The 18,046-nt window shown below is 41.9% G+C and overlaps 1 protein-coding gene across 1 annotated transcript; it reads left to right on the plus strand.

Moving 5' to 3' along the window:
• The first annotated feature begins 647 nt into the window (after positions 1-647).
• Positions 648-17,942, plus strand: LOC138955901 (uncharacterized). Its single transcript, XM_070327407.1, has 5 exons — positions 648-746; positions 4,944-5,121; positions 9,615-9,782; positions 16,136-16,201; positions 16,449-17,942. Exons 1-5 carry the CDS (start codon positions 665-667, stop codon positions 16,822-16,824), a joined length of 870 nt encoding a protein of 289 aa, XP_070183508.1. The 5' UTR covers positions 648-664; the 3' UTR covers positions 16,825-17,942.
• Positions 17,943-18,046: the final 104 nt, after the last annotated feature.

Consider the following 18,046-nt stretch of genomic DNA (forward strand, 5'->3'; position numbering starts at 1 on the left):
TAGCTCTCCTTAAACTCGTCATAACTTCCGTATTTTTCATCATTGAAGTTTGAAATTTTGTATTATGTGAGAATGGACGATGAACTAACTAGAAATATAAAAATAAAGTATATAAGTGCTATGGTTCAAGGTAGCGCGTGCTGGCGCGTGCTAGCGCGTGCTGGCGCGTAGTTTAGGCGGACCCGTCTCTCGAACAAAAAATATGGCGTTGGTTCATCTGTTAACTTTTTACCGGAATACTTCTAAAAGCACTTTCATCATTCTCAAACGCAACCAAATGCTAATGTCAAAATAACCGGTAAACAACGATGCAAGGTTTCTACAGAAATCCGTCATGAAGTTATACAAAAATGAGTGTGTACTATTTAACGTGCAGTAGAAAAAAGTTGCACATTGCTAAATTCTGGCTTTTGAGAAAAACATTGGAGGAAGTATGGACATTAAAAGCTCACTATAAAGATTTATTTGAATGAGAAAAAAGACAATTCGTCACATAGAAATGTAAAACAAAAATAGATAGCTTTGCCGCAAAACACTTCGGGTCAACACTTTACCGTGGACTACGTTGCCCCTGCGGCGCCGTAGCAAATTTTGGGTATGTTTGGGCATTGATTATGTTTATTTGGGTAAATAGAGAAAACTCTTCACAACTTTGAGCGTCAAAATGGCGAATACTGAGGAAGCTGTGTTTCACAGAAAAGTCCAAAATCGTTTAGTTGACCGTTACTTAGATGCCCTCGAATTAGGTACGTTTGTCTTTGAACCTTGGTTCTCGTACATCATTTTTGGATCACTCTTGGGATTCCCAGTAGCATACAATCACACACACACGAACAGACACGCACAAACAGACCTTCAATATCCAAGAAATTGGATCCGGTCCCCCACGGGAAGAAGAAGAAGAAACAGTGAGTGACGCAGAAGGGGTCTCTAACTTGTCTAAGTTGACCAAAAGTAGGTGCATTCCCTGTAGGTGCTCTTCTTTCAGGTGTTTTTCCTGTAGGTTTTCTCGAGTCTTGCTGGAGGTCATGTGACACTTTGCTACACCTTCAAAAATAACGTTTTTTGATCCAGAAAAGTGCCGACACAAACGGGAACGTCCCACTAGTCCGAGGGTTCACTAGTCCGAGGGTTCACTAGTCCGAGGGTTCACTAGTCCGAGGGTTCACTAGTCCGAGGGTTTACGATAGACGCTTGATTTTCCAGCTATAATACCGCCCCTTAAAAGGCGGTATATAGGTTTCACTGTGTCTGTCTGTCTCTGTGTGTGACGGTGTGTGTGTGTGTGTGTGTGTGTGTGTGTGTGTCTGTCTGTCCGCAAATAGATATCCGATGTTTGAGAACCGATTTCAATGAAATTATGTGTGAGGCTGTAGTACAACTCAGGCTCGATCCTCTCCATAATTCAGGTCGGTGGGATAACTAATTGACCCTCACTCAACTCAACTCAACTCAAATTTTATTGGCTTCAATTTGTAGAAGAATTTGTCCAAGGAATCACGGGCAAAAGGAAACCCGAGGTGCTATATAACATGACTAAAAACTGTAGGCAGTTCGATCACGTAATTGTCCAGTCGGGGCGGTATCCTGATAAATTTAATATCCTTTCTTCAGTCAAAATATAAATAAAAAACGCTCGCGCTGGACCCGAGTACTCTTCAGACTGGCTCGCTCCCACAGTATGAAAGTTTTTGTCTTGTGCACGTGGATTAAAAAAAAATTTTTTTTTTAATTTATTTTACACAATTAAAAAAATTATTAGAGTAAAATAAAACATTAAAACGTTCATAATAAACAATAGTAAACAAGAATTTAAAAAAAGAAAAAAAAATAGACCGCCCATGCCGGGAATCGAACCCGGATCACTTTGGCCACCAACTCTGACAATTTTGCCAGTGAACTCAAATGCCTAGGGTGCTAAAATTAGGTCGCGCAGCACGCGAAGTCAGTGGCACACGCACGCAAAGCCTGGTGTCGCTGGCTTGGCTGTTCTATCAGCCGAACGGCAGTTCTATCCCACCGCGAATTGCGCCCACCGTTAAGAGTCGTTTTTGTGATTTATTTCGCATTTAGGTCCCAGGTAACATTATGAAGTTTTAATACAATCAATCGGACCTATTATCAAGTTAGTGTATCAACTTTTGAACGAACTGCGCCCAGTAGTTTCCCAGCAATAAGCTGTTAAGTCGAGACAGACACACTCACACACACACACACACACACACACACACACACAATTAAAGTCTGCTGGACCCTCCTACTGCGTACTCGGGGATAACTAAGTTTCTTGGGGGAAATAGTCTGAGATTTCTTCAGTCAAAATATAAAACACCACATTATCTGTTTGAATGAACAACCCAGTGTTTTTATGAGAATATTCTTCGATTTGGTTCCCACAGCAGTGAAAAACACACGCACGCACGCACACGCACATCCACGCACACATACACACACAAAATAAAAAAAAATCAAATTGAATATCCTTTGTTCAAGCATCTATAGTGAACCCTCGGACTAGTGAACCCTCGGACTAGTGGACCCTCGGACTAGTGAACCCTCGGACTAGTGAACCCTCGGACTAGTGAACCCCTCTCACACAAACATGTATTCAATGATTCAGTGATTCACCCCCAAATCCAAAGAAAATATTAGCATGTTCACCTTACACCTTAGTCACAACTAAATTTCTAATGAACCAAATAACGACACTGATACAGCAGTTTTGCTGTCAGCTTAGCGCAAAGCAGGGTTTAGCCTGGAAGAAAAAGAATGGGACATTTGTCCCCCTCAACCAAATTCTGGTGGGAAATTTTTTTCATTTTTTCATTTCATTTTCATTACTTTATTGTCCCATCGCTGGGAAATTCGGGTCGCTTCCTCCCAGTGGAAAGCTAGCAGCAACGGAGTCGCGCTACCCAGGTGTCTGCGTGTTTAGGTGTATTCAGCCACCTGCACTTATGGCAGAATGACCAAGGTCTTTTACGTGCCATTGTGATGACACGGGGGTGGGACATGGCTTCCGTCTCTGGGTCTGCACATAAAGTTGACCCGTGTCCATCCCGGCCCGAATTCGAACCTGCGACCTTCCGATCACAAGTCCAGTGCTCTACCAACTGAGCTACCGGGCATAGTCGAAGGCAAAAAGCGCAAAGCAGGCTATGCCATCCGAAAATGCTTTTGTCGAAAGATGCAAAATAGTTATATTTCGTGCCATATGATGTTATGAGAATTTGCCAGTGTATCACCGAGGTTAGTGTGTGTGTATTTCTATCGGTTAGTGTGTCTGTATTTCTATCGGTATCGCTTCTGTTGACAGTTTCCACAGAGGTAAACGCGCAAGCACAGATAGTTCGCAGGATTGGTTGAATATTAATGAATTACATTTTAAAAGCTAATCACAGCGCATTTCACAAACTCGCAAGTTGCTCGGCTTGGCGCGCACTTTTGCTTAGTCATTCCGAACACTGTACTCCCGTGAAAAGTGTACATGGGGTGGCGCAGTGGTAAGTAATGTCAGTGCGCCCTTTGACGCACTGAAGGGAATTCCAATGGGACATTTTGAGATGTTACGCGTCAATGGCGCAAGGCGCACTAGTTAGTAAATAAAACCCTGCAAAGCTTTATGCTACAAAGATGTGACCACTTGACCAGCGATATTGCTGTGATGTTAGTGTCAGCTGTTTAGCCCATGTTATGTTCTAAGTAATCTAACTCCTGCTGTATAGTGAAGTAAAGCGTGCATTTGGTCACAGTGGAGTAGTCGTACTTCAGTCTTATCAAAGTGAAACTGATCTCAGCTGTTTATGGCAGTCTCACGTAGGACATGAGATTAAGTGTGACCTGTTTTTCTACAGGAACTGCACCCGAGTGCAGTCCCTTCACACTGGGAAAACACCTGCAGGGAATGCAGACACTTTTAGATCACTTAATTAGATCCCTTCTGCCACAGTGACACATACACATACAGATTGTGTGTGTAGGAGGGGGGGGGGGACTGGTTATTCAGTCATTTAGTTTTCCTGTAAAATATATCATCAGAAAGTTTTTGTTTTTATACTTACAGTAATCAGTTGAGCACTTTTTGTTGTAATCCTTGCAGCAACCTTTCTTGTGTTTTTTAGACACATTTCAAAAATGTGTTGATTTTACACACATGTAATTTGTATTCATACGTTACACATCATCAGCAGGCAATCCGTGAGTGTCTGAAAACGTTTACACAGAAAAACTAAATACCCCCCCCCCCCCCCCCCCCCCAAAAAAAAAAAAAAAATGTGGCTTACTGACTGAGTATTCTGCTTCAATTAATAAGTAAGAATTAAACATTCTGTGACACTGACGAACACAGATTAATTGTTGACTTACCAAAAGTTACATTTCTGCAAGATTGAGAATGAAAGTCGCTTATGTTAATTTCAATGCTTGTTATTCTCTCAGGTGCCAGGAGAATGGTTCTGAATAACTCTCACTTACTCTATTACACATGTCGTGTGCATTTAGGGCACTTACTTCCCTTTGTTTCTTAGATTACATATTTGCAGTTTATTTCATTTTCAGTCCTGTTAGTGTCAGGCCTAAAAAAAAAAATAGGTGTGGTTACGGTAACCCGACCTACCCTATTTTTAGGGGCCGACCCTATAACTTTTTATTACATTTGTCAAAAAAAGAAAAAAAACGAGTGCAGAAAACGCAATGAAAGCGAAAGCGCCCGAGTCGCACACTTATTTCCCTATCAAGTAGGTTTGATTTGTACACATTAGAAAAAAAAGTTTAAAAAAAAAAAAGTGATTGCCTACCTTCCTATCCTATTTTTTTTGGCTGTTACCGTAACCACACCTATTTTTTTTGGCCTTAGTCTGTTACTATTGTTACTTGCTCATTAAGTCATTTGATGACGGTCGTACTCATGGGTTTCAGTGGTTTTGATCTTATCCCTGTTGCAGAAGAGGAAACGGAAAGAAATCAACGTCTGGAACGGGAAAAAAAAGAACGCTTGTCGTTCAAACCTTCAAGATATTCAGCATTTTCAGCACAGAACATACTGTGGCTGGTGTCCTCAATTGCTGTATTCCACTTCACTGAGTTTCACTTGGTTCTGTGGTATGATACAAGGATCAACAGGTGAACTTAGATGGATAATTCAGTGCACCATAATCTTAGTTCTTACACACATTAACACACACAGTGACATCATACATGTCAACCCCTATCAATGTTTTCCTGTATCACATTACCAAAAAACTGTATCATCAGGCCAAAAAACTGTACATAGCGCGCGGCACCGCGGTATTACCGCGTAAGGCAGAATTTGAAAGTTGTGTTTATGGTAGTGAGGTGCATGGTATAAAGATCAATCAATTTCATCATAAAATGCCAATCAATACTGATTTCAGTGCTTCTGTTCTGATAATGAACTAAAATCAGTATTGATTTGAATTGTATGAAAAAGTGATGTGTGCTTTCTTATTATCATTTCATGATTTATCTATAAACTATAATGAACACAGGCAAAATCCATTCTTCATATTCCTGATTTTATGTCCAGTCCCGGATTTTCCCGAATAGTGCAAAAGTTTCCCGATTAAACATTTTTCGAGTATAGTTAATAATGACTGGAGTGTATTTTCAAGCGCCTGTACTCGGCGTAGTTTCACTTCTGAAATCTCGTTTAGCGCGAGCACGGCAGTTTCTGCTATTAGGTTTAGTTCACAGGCACAGCCGGAATCTGCCCCCTTTATCACCCCTTCCTCAGTGCTAGGCCGCCAGCGGTAATTAATCACCCATCCCCCGGTTCAGCGCTGGCTACACAGTAGTGACTGTACAACCGCGCGATAGCACCACCCACACAAGCCATCTCAGCAGTAGAAGGCTAAGAGAAAAGCTCCCTTCTACTAGCAGGCCAGAGTGCGGCCCAGCTCAACCTCTCGGCAGCTACGCACTGCTATCTCTGCCTTACGAGTAAGCTGTGTGTTTTGAAAACACTTCTATCTTGTTAGTTCTCTTGAATTACGATGTCAGCATGTGTGTTATTTACACATAGCCTTGTAGTCAAGACCATAAACTTTCAAACGATACTAAATATGACCACTATGCTGTAGGTGTGCCACTGCTGTAGCCTGCTGAAAGAAGACAGACAGAGAACAGTACACACGGCACAATGTAATTAATGACATGTATTTGAGTGGCTACAGATCGCGCCACGGTCAACGTTTGAAGACAGAACAAATTAAAAACAAATCTGCAAGGTTAATGTTAACAGATGTTCATGCTGACACTTTGAAGACTTTTACCTTGTGTGTGTGAGGTATCTTTTCTTGAGCCCGCTTACAGGTATCCAAATAGGAAAACAGTATTCCAAAATGTCAGCACACGGCAGTTGTTGTTGTTATAGCTAGTTTTACTTCCATGTATCTTGGGGTAGATTTAAAGAAGGTCACACTGCTGCACAAAATAACTGAGTGTGATGTCACTTGTAATAATACTATGATTCAATCCTTTCTTTTCTGCTGAACAGTGGGTGAAAAATTTGCCTGTCACAACACAATGCCACACAAATGAAACACACAGCGTACATGTACTCTGATGATCAGAAACTAATACAAGACAAAAAATCTTCAAGACGAAACCACATGGAAAGTGCTCCAGACAGGGCTCTTCAAGATATAAACTAGATACAAAATCTGGTTCTGCTGTGAGGCAGTGGCAGGAAGGCAATTAAACCGTGGGAAATTGACTCATTTTCTGCTGCCAGCCAGTGGAACAAAGAAGGCTGAAGCCCCAGCGGGGCCAGGAATGTGCTAACAGATAAGCAGGGCAGGGGCTGCCTGGGCAGGTGCCAGCAGCAAACTAAATCATGCTGTCTGTGAAAGGGGGAACCGCCGTGCGAGGCTTCGTCACACAAACGCTGTGATCAAAATCGAAACTAAACGAGAATAGGCGAGATTTGTGGCTAGCGCATGCGCTTCAGTCGAATGTGGATGAGAAGCAGAAGAAGAAGCAGCAGCAGACGACCACAAAATGAAGAAAACAACGGTCCAGCGCCCGAAAGTTCTTGTAAAATTTGAAAAGAGTTACAAACAAGAGTATGACTTCATCTCCGAATCGACAAGACGCGGCATACATTTCGCGTTTTGCACCAAGTGCCGCGAAGATATCAGCATCGGACATGGACTCGGAGGCCGGGGGGATATTGAAGCTCATTCAAGAACAGCAAAACATGAACGGAACCGTGATCGGAAACCGATCTCACGCTTTTGTCCAATCGGAATATTTCTCCCCCCTCCCCCTTTTTTTTTTTACAAATGTCATTTTTGAAATTTCCCGTATCAATGAAGTTTTTCCGTATCAATCCCCGTGATACGCCGTATCACTCGAAAATCACGAAAAATCCGTATCCGATACGGGAAATCCGTATCAGTTGGCAACTCTGTGACATATGCATGTACACACATGCATACACACACACACACACACACACAGAGTCATAGAGGCACTCACACACAAACAAGTGAATTTTACCTCGCCTACATTTTGAGAATACTTTACAAAATATTGTATACCTTTAAGTAGGGCATTTATCTGAGCGAAGCCACCGTCACCTTGACCACGCCCAGCGCCTTCTCATCGGCGTTAGGGGGGCAGAAACCAGTGTGAGAGCCTCAGTAGTTTTTATCCAGTTTTTAACATTGTAACATAGCATTTTTTAACTGTGCTTGAAAAGCCTACATTCTAGGTCAAACGGACTAAAACCGCAAGTACAGCAGCAAGAAGACCAGCTGGAGTTGTACACTATATCCACCTTGTGTACAGTGAACTTTTAAGACTCTTTTAGATGCGCACACCCAAAAACCGTCACGTTGATAGTCGTCGTCGGCTTCTGTGGCGCACCCGCCAACCACCAACCCAGGCGGGTTATCCAGATCCAGATCCAGATCTGGATGTTGTGGTTAAAAAGGCATTCACTTAAATTTCACACACCGAAACAGAAATATTAATGAATGAAAAATCTTCATCATCATGAGCCGTAGGGGATTCTGTATTGAAAAGATGAATGTGTCCTTCTTCAGCAAATATATATATATTATACATGTGCCTATTGTGAAGAAGGGATTCAGTTCTCTGTGTAAGTCTGCTATGAAAGTAGTTCTTGTTTTTGTAGTCTTAAAAAAATATGCACTTGGTGCAACTGTAACTATAAACAAGTCGCGGAAGGCGAAAATACAATATTTAGTCAAGTAGCTGTCGAACTCCCAGAATGAAACTGAACGCAATGCCATTTTTCAGCAAGACCGTATACTCGTAGCATCGTCAGTCCACCGCTCATGGCAAAGGCAGTGAAATTGACAAGAAGAGCGGGGTAGTAGTTGCGCTAAGAAGGATAGCACGCTTTTCTGTACCTCTCTTTGTTTTAACTTTCTGAGCGTGTTTTTAATCCAAACATATCATATCTATATGTTTTTGGAATCAGGAACCGACAAGGAATAAGATGAAAGTGTTTTTAAATTGATTTGGACAATTTAATTTTGATAATAATTTTTATATATTTAATTTTCAGAGCTTGTTTTTAATCCGAATATAACATATTTATATGTTTTTGGAATCAGCAAATGATGGAGAATAAGATAAACGTAAATTTGGATCGTTTTATAAATTTTTATTTTTTTTTACAATTTTCAGATTTTTAATGACCAAAGTCATTAATTAATTTTTAAGCCACCAAGCTGAAATGCAATACCGAACCCCGGGCTTCGTCGAAGATTACTTGACCAAAATTTCAACCAATTTGGTTGAAAAATGAGGGCGTGACAGTGCCGCCTCAACTTTCACGAAAAGCCGGATATGACGTCATCAAAGACATTTATCAAAAAAATGAAAAAAACGTATGGGGATATCAATGCCAGGAACTCTCATGTCAAATTTCATAAAGATCGGTCCAGTAGTTTGGTCTGAATCGCTCTACACGCACGCACGCACACACACACACACACACACACATACACACACACATACACACACACATACACCACGACCCTCGTTTCGATTCCCCCTCGATGTTAAAATATTTAGTCAAAACTTGACTAAATATAAAAATAACCAAGGTTGAAAAAGAAAACTGTCAACACTTTTTAGTGTTTTATGATCTGCATAGAAGTATTTTTTGATAAATGCATGTATCCTAATTAATAAATTGTTAATACAATTCCAAAGGTTGTAAACAGTAATGTCATCTAAAATGTGTGCTTCTATCAATCAATGAGGCTTATATCGCGCATATTCCGTGGGTACAGTTCTAGGCGCTCTGCAGTGATGCCGTGTGAGATGAAATTTTATACGGCCAGTAATTGCAGCCATTTCGGCGCATATTTACCTTTCACGGCCTATTATTCCAAGTCACACGGGTATAGGTAGACAATTATTAACTGTGCCTAAGCAATTTTGCCAGGAAAGACCCTCTGTCAATCGTGGGATCTTTAACGTGCACACCCAATGTAGTGTACACGGGGAGGGAGTTCGGACACCGAAGAGAGTCTGCACACAAAGTTGACTCTGAAATAAATTTCCGCCGAACCTGGGATCGAACTCACGCTGACAGCGGCCAACTGAATATGTTGCAGGTTATGGTTCAATGTTGGAGCATGTCTGATGGCAGTGACGGTGGCAATAGCACTGTTCATGATCTTCTGGTTGTCCCTCGTGAAGAAAGTCAAATCTGATGACTGGGAGAAAAGACATCCTGCTGCCATTCCTGTTGCCACAGCCAGTTTCATCTTAGGCTTTCTCAGGTCAGAGTTGTGTTTGTCATTTTATTGCGTTTCTTCCTTCAGTGTTTTAAACACCGAGAGCACAGAGTAGGGCTATGGTTCATACTATGCAACTGTTATTACACCCCCGGTATAGGGGTGTGTATAGGTTTCACTCGATGTGTTTGTTTGTTTGTGTGTTTGTTTGTTTGTGTGTTTGTTTTTTTGTGTGTTTGTTTGTGTTCGCAAGTAGATCTCAAGAATGAACGGACCGATCGTCACCAAACTTGGTGAACAGGTTCTATACATTCCTGAGACGGTCCTTTCAAAAATTGGGACCAGTCAAACACACGGTTAGGGAGTTATTGGTGGATTTTGGTTTTTTGGGGGATCAACTACAGTTCAAGAATGAACGGACCGATCGTCACCAAACTTGGTGAACAGGTTCGATACATTCCTGAGACGGTCCTTACAAAAATTGGGACCAGTCAAACACACGGTTAGGGAGTTATTGGTGGATTTTGGTTTTTTGGGGGGATCAACTACAGTTCAAGAATGAACGGACCGATCGTCACCAAACTTGGTGAACAGGTTCGATACATTCCTGAGACGGTCCTTACAAAAATTGGGACCAGTCAAACACACGGTTAGGGAGTTATTGGTGGATTTTGGTTTTTCGGATATTCCCGGCGTTCTCAGTGTTACCGGCTATTTTTAGAAGGTCATCGCAATGTCCAGAACGCTTTCCTTGGACCCGTAAGTTGTCCTCACTGTAAAAGTGCAAAGGTCGAATCAATTTATAGCCACGCGAAAAATACACTCTCATCTATCTCTATATATTTATACAATAGATATAGATATATACGGCTTCTCTGTGTGTGTGTGTGTATTTGAGTGTGTCTGTAGAAAACACCTGTGTATTGCACAGTTCTGTTTGTGATGTGGTACCTAGGGCGTCGTCGACAAGTATGGGACTCGACATGATATGATCAGGAATGGCATTATGGCCCCTGAATCATGTTCGTGCTGTTCCCATTCCACGAGTCTGGAAGGGACCTAAGCTTGACGGGTCCATGGTTCGAAGCCGGCGTACAGTGCGCCACTCAAGCCGGGTATTCGGCTCTATTTAATCCACACGTGCTGAGCATGTTTTATATTATATAGATGAGACGGTTTTTACAAAAAATGCGGTCAGTAGGTGTTACAGAAAGAGTTATATTGATTTGTCTTTTTCTCCGCCTGTCTCTTTGTCCACTCAATCAACTTATTTTAACCACACTTGTTAGCAGTGCCTTCTCAGTTGGTGGCAGTGAGAATCGTAAGGACGGGGGTGTTTTTCCTATCTCGCAGGAATTTCTTGTTGTTATTGTCTTAATCATGGCATACCCTGCCCAGTCAGACTCAGAGGTTTCAAGTGCACGTCAGAAAAGATGGCCAAAATAGAATAATGCCTTTGTTTATAAATGCAATTGAATATCTATATATATATACGACTTGTGTCTGTGTGTTTGTGTATCTGTTTGTGTGTTTGTGTATTTGTGTATTCGCCATGCACGGCCAAAGTTCTCGATGGATCTGCTTCAAATTTGGTGGGCATATTCAGGTAGACCCGGGACACGACACAACCTGGTCGATATTTCAACACGTGCTCTCAGCGCGCAGCGCGGAACCGATTTTGGTTCCACCTCAGCTATTTTGGTTCCACCTCAGCTACCAGGGCCCCCATACCGACACACCAAAGCCAAAGTTCTCGGTGGATCTTTTTCAAATTTGGACACCGTATTCAGCTACACCCCGGACACAATATCATCGATGAGATATTTCAACACGTGCTCTCAGCGCGCAGCGCTGAAATGATTTTAGTTTTTGTGTTCATTTCACCATTATAAGTAACTCTTCCTTATCTTCTCATCTTCTCCAAGTTTTCAGCGTTTACCTCCCTTCCTTCGTTTGGTGCACTTTTGTGTGACAAGGAGCGTCTTCGGATATTCCCGGCGTTCTGTTACTGTTACTATTTTTAGAAAGTCAACGCAGTGTCCAGAACGTAAATTGGACCCGTAAATTATCCTCACTGTCAAAGTGCAAAGGTCGAATCAATTTATAGCCACGCGAAAATAGATACGGCTTCTCTGTGTTTTTGTGTGTGTGTGTGTGTGTGTGTGTGTCTCTATGTGAGCAACACCTGTGCATTTTTCAGTTCTGTTTGTGATGTGGTCTGGCGGCTTTTGTGTAATTTTATGTACTGGCCTTCCTTTCAGAAGCTCTAAATTGCTCAGTCCTGTTTGAGTGGAGTTCGCCTCCAAAGGTGATGAACACGGTTACATTCGTCGACAAGGATGGGACTCGATATGGTCAGGAATGGCATTATGGCCACTGAATCATTTTCGTGCTGTTCCCATTCCACGAATCTGGGAGGGACCTAAGCTTGGCGGGTCCATTGTTCGGACCCGGCGTACGGCTCTAAGTACTTCTTCCCGGCGAAGCCGGCTACCCGGCGAAGCGGGTATTCATTCTAGTATTATAGCTGCCTTCTGCAGCAGTCTGCATTCAGCTATCACAGTGAACAGTCTCTTGCTTCAGTACTCTCTACTTTGTGCTTGTGTTTAACCTTACCTTTTAGTCTTATATTCAATACAGTGTAATAATTACTATACACGCCTTCACAGTGTTGTCTATGTGTGTGAGTGTCATACTACACATACATCATATCATTACAGATACCAGCAAACTAAAACGCTATTTAACTAAGAAAACAATTTTTGGCCCAAAGCTAACGTGAATAAGAGAGAACGAGAGACTGAGAGGTGAGACAGAGCCTGGGAGAGAGAGACTAATGTGGGTGAGACTGAGAGAGTGAAAGAGAGTTCTGTGATACTGATCGATAGGAGCAACTAACCTGAACCTCGCTGCTGAGTCCATCAAACTGTTTCTTGCCAAGCTTTTTCAGAGCTGGCCAATCCATCTTGAGAACAGACGGCTAAAATGAATTAAAACAAGGTAATCACACTGTATTGATCGTATAACTTGTCCGTGTGTTTGGATTCTCACTCAAATCTGCCGCGCAAGCGCCGCGCATAAAACAAGATCAAATCTTATTCGCAAAAAAAAGTTTCTGCAGAAATTATGTAAATTTCCAAAACTTGTTCAGACTTTATTCATATCCTAAATTTGTTTTTAAATCATGTAGCAATGTACAGAAATTTAATGTAAAAATGTAACTAGTTTTCAAAGTTTTTGCTGCGAGCCAGAATGTAAACTTCCGGTTGTGAGGAGTGTACAAAATTCCACTTCAAGGGACTGGAAGCGAGACTGTTTTGTTCACAATGGCGATGTCAGAGACTGAACGAAACCCCCACAGGCTAACAGAAGCGTTGGTGCTTGCTAGAACAAGGGCCTCGGATTTGGAAAGTGTGTGAAAGTTAAACTGTTGGTAAGTAAACCTCAGTTCAAAGCACAAGTAAAGTTAATTCTTCTTCTTCTTCTTCTTCTTCTTGAAGTTCTTCCCGTGGGGGACCGGATCCAATTTCTTGGATGTTGAAGGTCCCGCGGTGATGTCCATACACTGTTGGCCCCCATTGCGGTCTGTGCCAGTCGTGTAAGGAAGTTAAAAAGCCAAAGCTGGGGGAGGGGGGGGGGGTATGGGGGATGCAGGAGGGCAGTGTAGAGGAGCTTGGCTAGGTTTTGGGGTTATTAAAACTTTATACAATCCATCAACGGCTATGGGAGGGAGGTGGATGGCTGCAGGGCTCTGCTGCCACCGAGTCGTGTCATGAACGACTCAAGGGAGGGGGCGGATGTGGTGGAGATCGGGAGCTTGTTCCACTCTGATGTTGTCCGCGGAAAAAAGGAGTGGGACAGTGAAGGGTGGTAGTCCTGTTCTTGATGGATCCTATTCCCTCTCGTTCTCGTGTCTGATGGTTTGAGAAACGCGGTCTTGTCAATGCCGACCATGTCATTTTTAATTTTAAACATCATCGCTAGCCGACTGTTATGTCTTCGTTCTTCGAGGCTCTTCCATCCTAAGTTTGTCAGCGTGTTGTTGACGGTGCCAGGCTCTTTTTCCCTGTAGTTATTGTGGACATATCTGGCCGCCCTTTTTTGGACTGACTCGAGCAGGTTGTTGTGCTGTTGTTCGTGCGGATTCCAGACAGTCGAGGCATACTCAAGGGTGGGGCGGACCATTGTGATGTAGGTTGCCGCTTTCACTTTTGGGGTGCACTCCTTGAAGTTCCTTCGGAGGAAGCCGACTGTCCTGTTTCCCTTCGCTGCAGCTGTTTCTACGTGCCTGCCCCAGGAAAGGTTACTTGTAATAGTAACACCTAGATATTTACTCTCTGTCGTTGTTTCAAGAGTCTGTCCATGGAGGTGGTAGTTGGATGGAAGAAGTATCTTATTCTTGTTTGGCATGATGTTCATTACCACACATTTGCTTGGGTTGAACTCCATTTGCCATTCTTGCTCCCATTTCTCTAGCGCTTCCAGGTCTTGTTGGAGCAGCATCTGGTCTTGTTGATTTGAGATGTTTTTAAACAGGAGGCTGTCGTCAGCAAACAGTTTTACTTTGGAATTTTTGACGACGTCTGGCATGTCGTTAATTTATAGCAGGAATAGGAGGGGTCCTAGCACTGTGCCTTGGGGCACGCCTGATGTTACTGGTGCTGGTGTTGATTGGACGCCCTCGATTGCCACCCTTTGTGTTCTGTCGGACAGGAAAGATTGAATCCAGTTTCGAGTGGAACCCCGAACTCCGTAGTAGTGGAGTTTGTGCTGAAGGCGCTGGTGAGGAACCTTGTCGAAAGCTTTCGAAAAATCCAGTAGGACAGTGTCCACTTGATTTTTCTTGGCAAGGTTTTGTGCGATGTCGTGCACTGTCACTATGAGCTGGGATTCACAGGATCGTTGCTTCCGAAAACCGTGCTGGACGTCAGTAAGGATGTTGTTCTTTTGAAGATGTTGCATTATGGTGCTATGGACTATATGTTCGAGGATCTTGCATGTGATTGATGTGAGTGATACAGGACGGTAATTCGCGGACACTGACACAGTCTCACAAACACTGAACAAGTGAAACTGATATCAAAGAAGAACACACACGCGCGCGCGCACACGCACACACACACGCACATTCAAAGATACAAACGTACACAAACGTATCATGTGTGTTCATGCATCCCTGCAAACCAACACACACACTTTTCAGAAGCCTTCCCTAAATTTATGCAGTTGTAAATACTTTTGGTTGAAGTTACAAGTGCTGGTTGGTGGGGGGTGCGATATAAGTCCAGTTAGAGACACATTCTTACAAACAAAACTTTCCCCTGTGAAAAAAAGATGACATTTGCATTCATTTACATCACAATTTATATATATGCTGGCACCAATTAAGATGGAAAAACAAATGCATGATGCACAGAAATATTTAAAGTGTGCCACGTTGTATAAAAAGGGCAGCCATCACATAATGGCTTGAAGTTGAAGCCACAGAAACCCAAGAAAGGTTGCATGCACTCTGATCGATTCAAAACTTTAAGGCCAGTGTAAACTTCTTTCCTCAGACATGTGATAAGAAAAGGTTTTAGGTGGGTACTATATTATACGTTATTTGTGTGTTTGACCAAAATATGACATTTTACACAGATCGAGACAGTCATTGTTCTCCGAGACCGCGCTAGCGGTCGAGGTGAACAATGACTGTCGAGATCTGTGTAAAATGTCATATTTTGGTCAAACACGCAAATAACATTTATGTATCGATCGAATTCCTTTCAGGTACTTATGACTTTGTTGTTGTTTTGACGATTGAACGAGCACACACACACATGCATGCAATCCACATGTATGCAATCAAACACATAAGCTTCATATTTGGGCGTTTCAGGTTGACCGAAACTTCAAAGGAACTACAAAACACACGTCATGTACTCACTTTGTTGTTGTTTTGACATTGAACAGCACACACACATGCAATCAAACACATGACGTTTTTTTTTTTTTTTTTAGTTCCTTTGAAGTTTTGGTCAACCTGAAAAGCCAAATTATAAAGTTTTGTCGGCCTCTGACGTCACATGACTCAAAGAAGGGAAATCCAATCTCCAATCGATACATAATGATACTTTTTGGTAGACTGCTATGAGATAAATCTGCTTGGTAAATAACTTGCACGGGAAGGCCTTATGTTGAAAGATATCTGAGAGAGGGTGAGAGTGATAACAGATATTAGCCCGTTGCCAGAGTTGTTGGAAAATGTGTGGCACTGGACAGTGGCAGCACAGGTGCTTTTAACCCTTCCTGAGCCTGTGAGGGGAACTCTGCTTTGTCTTCAGCTCACAGGATGTAAGTTGAGACAGAGAGGTGGTGTCTTGATGGTCAAGTCTACATGTTATATTCTGTTGCAGGGCGTCACAGATTCAGGATGCCAGCATCGTGCGCAGAATGCCAAACCTGGAGGTGTGCAGTCTCAGGTAAACAAGATTGCTGCTTGATTTAAACTAAAATAAAGAGGATAAAAAAAGGTAAAACTTTGACTTCAGAGAGTGAAAATAACATTAACAGAGAGAGAAAAATGACAATTTTTTCAAAAACGTAGAAAGCTGATTTGCACTAACTTTCTGAAAGAAGCACTCTAAAGGTTGATTGACTGATTGATTGATTGCTTGACTAGTTGATTGATTGATTGATTGATTGATTGATTGATTGGTCGACTTGCAGTGTCAACAACCTGTCGTCGCTGGAGGATTTCTCCCACTGCACCAACCTGCAGGAGTTGTACATCCGTAAGAACCGCGTGGGGAGCCTGACGGACGTTGTGTACCTCAAGGAACTTGAGAAACTGCGGGTGCTCTGGCTGGCTGACAACCCCTGCTCACAGGGAGACAACTATCGCATGACCGTCTTACGCACGCTGCCGAACTTGCAGAAACTGGAGGAAGAGGAGGACAGTGGGGTGGAAGCATCAGCCAATCATCTTCAGCCTGAGAGGTCAAAGGGCGGGCCTAGTTTTGGCATCAGCGTGTCCGACCTTCACAAGAATCGTCTCCAGCAGCAACAAGACTCGGTCAAACTCAGCTGGGAAGAAACAAAGTGAGTTCTACTTTCTGTTTTTACTGGGGAACCTCCTTCTTAAAACCTTCAACAATCACGATATGAAGTGGAGTCACACACACAGAATTAACATGCATAAAACTAAAAGTGAGACATGGGAGAGAGAAGGAAATTTATGATAAAACAAGTCGCGTAAGGCGAAAATACAGTATTTAGTCAAGTAGCTGTCGAACTCACAGAATGAAACTGAACGCAATGCCATTTTTCAGCAAGACCGTATACTCGTAGCATCGTCAGTCCACCGCTCATGGCAAAGGCAGTGAAATTGACAAGAAGAGCGGGGTAGTAGTTGCGCTAAGAAGGATAGCACGCTTTTCTGTACCTCTCTTTGTTTTAACTTTCTGAGCGTGTTTTTAATCCAAACATATCATATCTATATGTTTTTGGAATCAGGAACCGACAAGGAATAAGATGAAAGTGTTTTTAAATTGATTTGGACAATTTAATTTTGATAATAATTTTTATATATTTAATTTTCAGAGCTTGTTTTTAATCCGAATATAATATATTTATATGTTTTTGGAATCAGCAAATGATGGAGAATAAGATAAACGTAAATTTGGATCGTTTTATAAATTTTTATTTTTTTTTTACAATTTTCAGATTTTTAATGACCAAAGTCATTAATTAATTTTTAAGCCACCAAGCTGAAATGCAATACCGAAGTCCGGGCTTCGTCGAAGATTACTTGACCCAGACCTGTTTACCCTTACGATTTTGGCGTAATTTATTACGATTTTCTGCAAAAAATACGCCATTCCGCTATCCGTGTCAAGACTACGATTTTCATATGTTTGGCATTGTTTTTTCAATGGCAAAATGGGGTGAAAAAGCACAGGACTGACCAGAGATCATGTCTGTCTGATAAGACGCTGGAGAGCCTTATTCCTTTAAACAGTATTTTATTCATAAACAGACACATGATAATATAACAACATCATTAAGAAGGAGCACAACAAGTTTAAAACTTATGGTAAGTGCTCACATAAACATTCCTGAAATTTCATGGCGGATTATGATCAATGCGACACATTTTTTGAAAAAGAGATGAGACAACAACAAAATAAATATATATATATATATATATGAAAAAAAAATAAAAATAAAAATAAAAATAAAAATAAAAAATAAAAAGGAAAAAAAGAAAAGGAGAAAAACAGCAAGGAAAACTTAATCTGAATTATCGAACACAATCTGTGTCAATA

This window comes from Littorina saxatilis, unplaced genomic scaffold (assembly GCF_037325665.1).
Source record: "Littorina saxatilis isolate snail1 unplaced genomic scaffold, US_GU_Lsax_2.0 scaffold_862, whole genome shotgun sequence".
Taxonomy (NCBI): Eukaryota; Metazoa; Mollusca; class Gastropoda; order Littorinimorpha; family Littorinidae; genus Littorina; species Littorina saxatilis.